At 38.5% G+C, this 9,048-nt stretch overlaps 1 protein-coding gene across 1 annotated transcript in view; it reads left to right on the top strand.

The window, feature by feature from the left end:
* LOC135219591 (dedicator of cytokinesis protein 7-like) overlaps positions 1-9,048 on the top strand; it is a 492,066-nt gene that overhangs the window by 229,908 nt on the left and 253,110 nt on the right. The window contains 3 exon segments of the mRNA XM_064256479.1: positions 2,277-2,425; positions 2,594-2,772; positions 2,949-3,079. Of these exon segments, the coding sequence (XP_064112549.1) occupies positions 2,277-2,425; positions 2,594-2,772; positions 2,949-3,079 (459 nt within the window).

The raw sequence follows: 9,048 nt of genomic DNA, 5'->3' as shown, positions 1-9,048 counted from the left end.
ATTCGCGTTCTCAAGATTCACGGATTTTTCTTTGGACCATATCTACCTGTTATTCGTGGGAAATTTGCCTATTTGTGGATTTTTCTGAATATAAATATTCACTAATTAGTGTATTTAGTAGTTATTTTCATGACTAAATACATTTTTATGATACAAAAAAATACTTACTAATGTTCAAATATTAATACTGATTAATATTGTATTGTTAAGTTTAATAAGATTAAATGATATCATTTAATAATAAAAATAATCATTCTCTCCCTCTCTCACAGAGGTGTATGTTTTTTGTATGATAGACAAATAGTTTACTAATGTTCAAATACTGATATTAATGTAAACAGCAATCAATTCATTAAAGAAAATACTATAGTGAATCAGTAAGATTTTAGAGTATATATTTAAAAATTATGTAAGAATGAAGGAAATCCCAGTCTTCCCTCATCTTTCTTTCTAACTCCAGGTACCAAGCTGAGGTCCACAGCTGTCAAATATATCAAATAATGTGACAGGAGGGGAAGCAATTGTGTTGCGTTGCACTCTCTCTCTCTCATGAAAACGTGTTATTTAGACATTCTTTTCCCATAAGTAATAAGAGTAATAAGGGAGGTTACATTCCTAGACTTGGGAACTCTGTACTGCATTATTAATATAATAGTACTATGTAGGTCAGACAAAAAAGAAAAACAGAACAAAATCTTTTGCTTTATTAATAAATAAAGTCTTTCACTTTATTGATAAATACAGTACATACACAAAATCTTTCGCTTTGTTAATAAATACATACAGTGAACTGTGCCATCCTTTGCAGTGCGTGCCACCCTATGCTTTGGCTGTCCCTCCTCACCCCCTTGCTTGTCTTCCTCTGATTCTTCTTCTGATTCCTTTTCTTGTTTTTTCCTCCTGTGGTCTTGGGTTTTTCTTGAAAAATTGCTCCAGTTTGGTCTGTGCTGACTTCTTCCTGTTCTCTATCACGTTGTAGCAATTCAAATCACCCATCACCTTTCTTGCTACAGTTGCACTTCTCGTTACGTTAGAATCATTCGCCTCCAGAATGTCAAGTCCTTCCTGACTTCTCTGCATCGCACCTTGTATGGCGCCAATTCATGTTAAATCAAAATTTTAGGATTTTTTAAACATTTTGAAATTTTTTCTAGCTTGCATTAAATCGAAAACGTGTTAGATAAACGTGCTAATTGAGAGGTGACTGTATGTTTGTTTGTTTTGTAGTATAAATAAATGATTTACCTAATAACTAATTTTCAAATATTAATAAGATTAATAAAAGAAATAGCAATTCCCAGTTTTTTTATTCACTTCAAGAAAGGAGGTTGGGGAAGTAAATGACAGTTTGATATAGTACATATTGGCGGAGGCGGAAGGGAAGGAGTTGGAGTTGTAAGAAGTTATTCTCTCTCTCTCTCTCTCTCTCTCTCTCTCTCTCTCTCTCTCTCTCTCTCTCTCTCTCTCTCTCTCTCTCTCTGTTCTGTATTATTAGCTGTACATATATATTTTTAATGGTGAAATGTTTAAGATGACTTTGAAATTATACTAATAATATAATCTCAAAGATTAATACAGTGATAGGATAGTAATTTAAGGTTTATTTGAAGTAGGATGTTATTTAAGGTATACATTTGTCATTTGAACTTTCAAGATAGGTAGTTATAAGCGTTTTAAGAGTGGGTTCTAACTTTTCGCGGGGGTCTGGTACGCATCCCCTGCGAATACGGGGAGAACACTGTATATATTTGAGGTCAGGGCATACTAATAGTACAGGCAGTCCACAGTTTATGACAGGGATTCCATGGCTGTGCTGTGTCGTAAGCCGAAAAATCATCAAAAATCGTAAGAAAACCTTACTTTTAATGCTTTGGGGGTAATGAATTTTATGTAAACTGCATTTTTATTTAGTTATTCTTTAAAAAAACTTCCAAATTTTGATTACATATTCTGCCATTTTGGAGCCATGTTTCTTCCGTCAGATCGGTGGCGTAACCCCCGAAATATGTGTTGTAACCTCGGGACATTGTAAGCTGGGACTGATTGTATTGGGAAATATAAATCTCAAAACTGTGGAAGTTTCTGTAGAAGAGTAATATTTTGAAAATTGTGTTAGTATTTCATTGTTGTGAATAGAAATATGATTATGAATTGCTGGAAACAAAGTAAAAGCCTTAAATTATTTTTCTAATAAAGGTTTTTATTAAAAAATTATTCTAGTTAATTATGCATATAATTTTAGGAAAATTTAACCAAAATTTCAAATTTCTTTTCAGATTGGTTCAACCACGAGTCAGTCATCATTCATTTCAACTGTTATTGGGGGCAACAGAAGTGCCTTCACAACTCTTTCCAATTCATTCCGACAGCAGCATTTTCTTGTTGGTCTGATCCTTTCAGACCTTGCAACAGCTCTAGAGATAAAGTAATTTCTTGTACTACTTTTCTTTGTAATTTGTCAGTGCTGATTATCATTAATTTTGTGTTTCCTTTTCATGCTTGTTTTATTAAAATTGTTCCTTTAAATTTGTATTACAGAAACTTTATCCAAAACTAACTTCTGGGCTAATTGTTTTTGTCTTGTGTCCAACAGCAATCCTAGTATCAATGCAAGAGCTGTCAATACTGTGAGAAATATCCTCACCAGTCATGATACTGATGACCGGTTTACAGAACCAGATGTACGTGCACGAGTGGCAGCATTATATTTGCCTTTGATCAACATAATCATTGATACTCTCCCACAGCTTCACAGTTTTGCCTCAAATAAAAGTACGTACTACATATTATACTTCTTGGGGCATAGTTTTCCTTTTCATTATAAAATGTTTATCTGTGATTATGAAGTTTTGTTATAGTTGTATCATACTTCAAAAAATCTTTGATAAGTAGAAAGTCAGGATCACAGTGTCTTGCTTGTTGTATGTATAAAATTGATTCTCTTCCAGATCGCTACATGATATCTTCCATTAATGATGATGAAGGAGGTTCCTCTCACATCCACCAGAATGTGGCACTTGCCATTGCTGGCTCATCAGTGTATGCTAACAAAGAGAGTGACTATGATGTTATTCAAGGGGTAAGAGTGTTGGAGGCATGTTTATTAACAATTACCTTAGTTTTTTATGTCTCTGAACTTTTTAAAAGAATGGGGAAGGTTTGTGCAAGCTTTAGTTTTCATAGGTTATGCATGACTGTAGCAAGAAGTAGCTGTTAAAATTGTTTACTAAATATTTGGTGAGCAGAAGTTGATAAACTTTTTAATTTGTAAGTTTGTAAAAAAAAAATAAGGTGAACTTTTGAAAGCCAGTTTGACCTAGGAATGCAATGGAAGCCTTTCTTTGTCCATCTGTTATTTTGAATGTTCATCCGATGTGTCATGTAAATGTAGGAAATAAATATATACCCTTATGGTTTAGACAAGAAATTATTTCTCTCCTGTCTATTATTTTGTCATCTTTCTGCCTGAATTCTCATTTTGGTATATTGCAAGTTCCATACTTTTTCTGTTTTGAGTAAATGTTCCTCATTCTTTCTTATCACATGTCCAAACCATCACAATACTAGTATTTGAGATTTTTTAAACTATGGACGCCACATTTCTCAGAGGCTTTCTCATTTTCAGGAAGAACTTTGCTTCTCCAGTTTCCTTTGAAAATTTTCATGCCTGCAGCTTAGACTAATAAAGTTCTTATTCACATATAGTACTGTACTTGTTTAGTGTACTAAAGGAATTCTGTAATTTCCAGTAGCTTTGTAGTCTCTTTCCACTTTGTTCAGGCTATTGCTACTTTTGATATTTTTAAAATTTTTTTGCTTCATATTCATTTTGTCCAACATTCTGTTTTAATTCAAGAACCAATGCTTTTGGCAAAGCTTAAAAATCTGTGTGTATTGATGGTCTCCTTAATCTATTATGTCAAATGGAATTTTCTGTCTGGATGTCCACTTTTGTAAATAGCTACACTTTTCACTTCATTCAAATACAAATCCTTAAGGCATATGAGTTTTGATATATGATTTAGTCTCATTAAATTAAATTTAAATCCATAAGTTGCGGCATATAAGTCAACATTGCGTACAATTCATTTTGAAGATTCCAAGTTCAAAATTCTGGCTGATGGTTATACCTACCATATAAGTCAGTGCCCCAACATATGATAGACTACTGGTAGGCCAAAACCTAATTGTGGAAAGGCTTCATTTGTTCATATACGAAACAAACCTTCGGTCTTAACATTAGGATAAATACTCAGTGCCAGCTGGAAATCGGTAAAGTTTAAAATAATTGTGTACGCAAGGGACTACTGGCATCTGTGCTTGGTCACGAGACATGTGGAGCCACCCATATACCCCTCATTAACTCGTGACCCCGTTAGTTATTTTCTTACCGCCTTTAAGTGAGGACGTGCTTTGCTCCTTCCTTTTAAAGCCGGTTTAGTTTACCCCCTGTTGTTTTCTATTTGTTGTTTGGAATTCCCGGGTATGTGAACATGAAGCCATCTCATGCTGCAAGACTTCCTTGATATCACAAGAAGCAGATAAACGGCCTGTTATATCTTAGATGGTTTCAACGTCGAAGTACTCATCGTGTAGTAAGTCGTAGGTGAAGAAACTCTTAAGGTACGGTTAATTCGTTACCTGTGCTTTGGAATATCACATATTCATATGGATTGCCTGTAATCCAAAGCTTTGATGTATCTGGATGTGCTTTGGGAAGTAATTATGACTAATTGTGCTCCTTTCCCTGTGGGGAGAGGTGTGCATCGCCATCTTGTTCTCGTTCCAGATACGTGGGTAGAGAGGATGCAGGTGTGCAGTCGGCATTAGGCTTATCAGGAGAACCAACCCAAGAAGGACAGTTGGTTTGATTTATAACGTCGTGTTGCCACCCAGGATCCCACGTGATGGATGTCCCTTTTATCCTGAAATGCACTGAATGGCGGTCGGATGCGTCGCCTCCTGTAAAGAAGCAGATAGTGCAACAATGCAGCCTTTAAGGTCAGGTTGCTATGCCTACGAGAATAACATCAACAGCCTTGCACTTCTGGTAGGGTGCTGGCTTCGCATTCGAGATGCTCAGTGACGTCATAAACATGGCAACCGCCATGATGTCACTTCACAGCTGCAGCCTACACAAAGACATGCTTCCATTTTCATTTAGAGGTACAAGAATACTTTACAACTATGCTTTCGGATTGGAGATTTTTAATGCACATTGTATTTGAGAGAAATTACAAGCGTTAGGAGATATAAGTCACATAAATGGAAAAGACACAAGTCTTTCCTCTGTATCCTTCCGCTTAGGCGCCATCAAGCTTAGGTGACTGGCTATGATGCCAGTGCGTTCTCCAGCCAATCCTGTAAAAATAGGGACTTCGTAGCTGATCCTCGAGCCAAGAGGAGAAGTTTCTTCTCCATCTTCGAGTTCGAGCCAGGATTGTTACATCCTTATTATATGAAAGCACAAGAAGTAGTAGTAATTGTCAAACAGGTGAATGATGGAAGTTAGTTTAGTGTGGCTGCTGTGAAGAGTTGGAAAGGCTAGAATCAGGGACTTTGTGACTGATCCTCATGCCAAGAGGAGAAGAATAATTTCTTCTTCATCTTTGAGCCAGGACTGTCACATCCTTGTAAAGTAGAGATGCCACAAAAGGTTGGGTCTCTTGATCTTGGCTGCAAGAGTACCATAAACAGCCTCACGCTTCCATCAAGTGTGTTGACGTCATAGCCAAAACCGCTTGAAAATGGCAGTAGTCATGACTTCACAGCCTACTGATTCTCGATTTACTTCGCTGCCTCCAGAACTTAATACGCTTTCTGACTCATTGGTACACACAGTAATGAAGAATAAACAGGATCTAGAGGTGGCTAAGTAAGACAAAAAGAAAAGGCGTGATTCGTCGTCTTCTTCGTTTTCTTCTCTAGATGGTGTCATAGCTAAGTTCGATGGCATCACTGAGTGTACCAGTCAAGCATTGGAGGATACAGGATTTCGTGACTGATCCTCGGGACAAGAGGAGAAGAGTAAATTCTTCTTCATCTTCGAACCAGGTCTGTCACAGCCCAATCAGCAAGAAAATCAAGAAGTCAGTGGCTGGTAAGCTCAAAGCAATCGGATGAAGCCGTTTACAAGAGTCCGAACGAGCGGAAGCGTCGACGGTCGCTGGACTAGCGGCCGATGTGGAGTTGCCAGTGGTGACTACATAGAGTCTAAGAGAGACTACAATGTCGTTGCTGAACTTGATACATATGCCGATGCTTTTACAAACGTTTTCCATGGACTCTAGATGTCAGAGTAATGTAATTTGATGAAATTGCTCTCATATTTGTATATAGGATTGCTAACAGATACCTTCTCAAATCCTACTGACTATAATATTTTCAAAATAGAGCCATCAACGGCCATTAAAGATCAAAGGTGCTGAGGCCGTATGGTTGGATGACCTTGACGCATGCAAATAGATACCTTCTCAAATCCTACTGAATATTCGGGATTGAGCCATTGGTGGCCATTAAAGATCAAAGATGCCATGGGCGTATGGTCGGAAGGCCATGACGTATGCAAATAGCTACCTTCTCAGATCCTACTGATTATTTGAGATCGAGCCATCAGTGGCCATTAAAGATCAAAGATGCCGCGGCCGTATGGTCGGTTGGCCATGACGCACCCAGAAGTTTGTCAGAGGGTAGGAGTGAGTTAACGTCTCCTGTGGCTGAACACAGTGCGTTAGAACTGGATGGAAGAGAAAACCAAGAGTTTCTGGCTTCGTATGAGGAGGTGATTGATTTGATTAGTCAATTCAATAACCTTTCAGGGAAAACGGAGACACCTGCCAGCATGCATCCCCCGGGGATTGACATGGTGTTTGGTTTGAAAAAGGATATGAAAGTGTATGAATTACCTTGTTCTAGTCATGTAGAGTCCATTTTACAACACGTAAAGTGAAGGGATTGATGGAAGGATATGGATACCTCTTAGTAATCGTATGCAGCCTGAATGGTGGGAATTATCATACTTTGGGTTGACTCCAGAAAACTTCAAACCTTTACAGGTAAGAAGAATTCCCATGTTTTATATACTTGTTGGTATAAGCTTGGTTCTTCCTATAAGAATATTGACCAAATGCTTTGACTCTTACACAAGTAGTTAAAGTTAATCGAAAGCTTGGTTCCTTCGAAGGCATTGTAGAACCATTCTTCTTAATGAAATCGAATGAGAACTTAAGTCGAAAGGGAGAGATGAATGTCTTTCTTTTGCCACTTAAGGTAGCCAAGCCTAAGTAGGGCACTTGTAACCTAAGATGCTATAGCCAAAATAATTGTGTCATACCTTTTAGCCATACAAGTGGTTATATTCGTAGCCTATTCCAGCTAGTCCGAGTCTACCGTTACTATCTTAGTTAATCTGAGTAGTAGTTCTTAGTTTAGACTGTCTGAACTAACTGGTTTGGGTATGCATGTGTTGTCTTGGACCAGCTTATGGTTGTGGTTTGGCTTTCGAACCTGCATTTACTATCTTAGATTAGTCTGAGTGGTACAATTCTTAGCTTAGCCGGGTCCGCTTAGCCTAATTCATAAGTTAGGTGGTTCCGACATACCTGTCAACTTAGCCTAACAGTGGGGTTGATGACTTAACATGATCTGGTTGCTTGAACATGCCCTTATTATCTTAGGTTGGGCGAATTAGCAAGGTTATAAGTATAGCCGAGCATAGACTATTGCCTAGGCTACCCATTTGAAACACTTTTACCACCTCAGCCTAGAAGGTTATGGTTGTAGCCTAGCATGGATAGCCCAAACTTTCTTGAACGGCTTTACCCTGACCTAAGTCATGTAGTTTCTAGATTAAGCTAGTCTATACTATTCTAGCCTAGTTAAGTGTACATCTCGGATGGACTTAACCTACCCTAAGTGATGGAAGAGTTAGCCTAGCCTAATTGGAAGTGTTAACATAGTCTAACCTAACCAAACCAGGGTCCTAGCCTAATTGGAAGGGTTAACATAGCCTAACCTAACCAAGCCAGGGTCAACCTGGTCTTGCCAACTTAAAATAAGTTAGTCATTTCTTAATTGACTATACCTACTTAGACTAGTCCAAGTGGTTGTTGACTAAGTTAACCTGGAATCTGCAAATGGGTCTCTTCCATACTGGTCTAGTTTCTATATTGAAGTCATGAACCTAACATAGAGGGTTCGAGCTTCAGTTGGCTAGAGCAAGGCATTAGTACCTCATCATATCTGGAAGGGGAAAGTGGGGAGTTTCCCATTCTTCAAGAGTGAGGTAGGGTGAAGTGATGTTGGGTACAATTCTGGGCTAGGTTACTCAAGAATAGCACCATGATGGTTTCTGGCAATATAGGATTTCCCTTTGGAGGGTAGCGTATTGAACATATGCCCGTATATTGTAACAGGTCATCACATAAGGTGTTTCGTGGTTAGGATGATTGGTTTTTACAAAAACACTGAGCTGTTTAATAGCTCTCCTAGGGCTGAGGGCTGCCCTGAAGGATTGGATATTTTTTACGTGGCTAGGAACCAATTGGTCACCTAGCAACGGGACCTGCAGCTTATTGTGGGATCCGAAGCGCACTATATCGATAAATTATTTTCTATCACCAGAAATAAGTTCTCTGATTCCGCGTTGGCCTAGATGGGAGTAGGACCTCGGACCACCGGTTTGGCAGATGAGTGCACAAACCACTCATCCAGAGAGGAACTCGTATAATGGAAAAACCATGTAATAACTGTCTCAGGGGTTTCACCCTTCGAGGAGACTGAGGATTCCATTTGCGATACTGGGAACAACCTGGAGGTTACGCAAACTCTAGGTTCTACCTGTTCCGCCATGTCCTGAACGGAAGGATGGGTTCCAGTAGTTAAGGAGGACCCAGGATGAGTGACTGATAAAGTTTATCATAGCACAATCCTCGCTACCAGGTTTGTGTGGGGAAGAGGTACCACCGATAGGTAGAATTAATATCTCAAGGTCTGGAGGTTGACCAGTATCCCCTTTCGAACTAATAGTTCTCAGTTTTTGGGTGTAAC

This window comes from Macrobrachium nipponense, chromosome 1, assembly GCF_015104395.2.
Source record: "Macrobrachium nipponense isolate FS-2020 chromosome 1, ASM1510439v2, whole genome shotgun sequence".
Classification (NCBI taxonomy): Eukaryota; Metazoa; Arthropoda; class Malacostraca; order Decapoda; family Palaemonidae; genus Macrobrachium; species Macrobrachium nipponense.
Note: the sequence above shows the minus strand (reverse complement) of the source record. Positions and strands in the feature narration are given on the sequence as shown.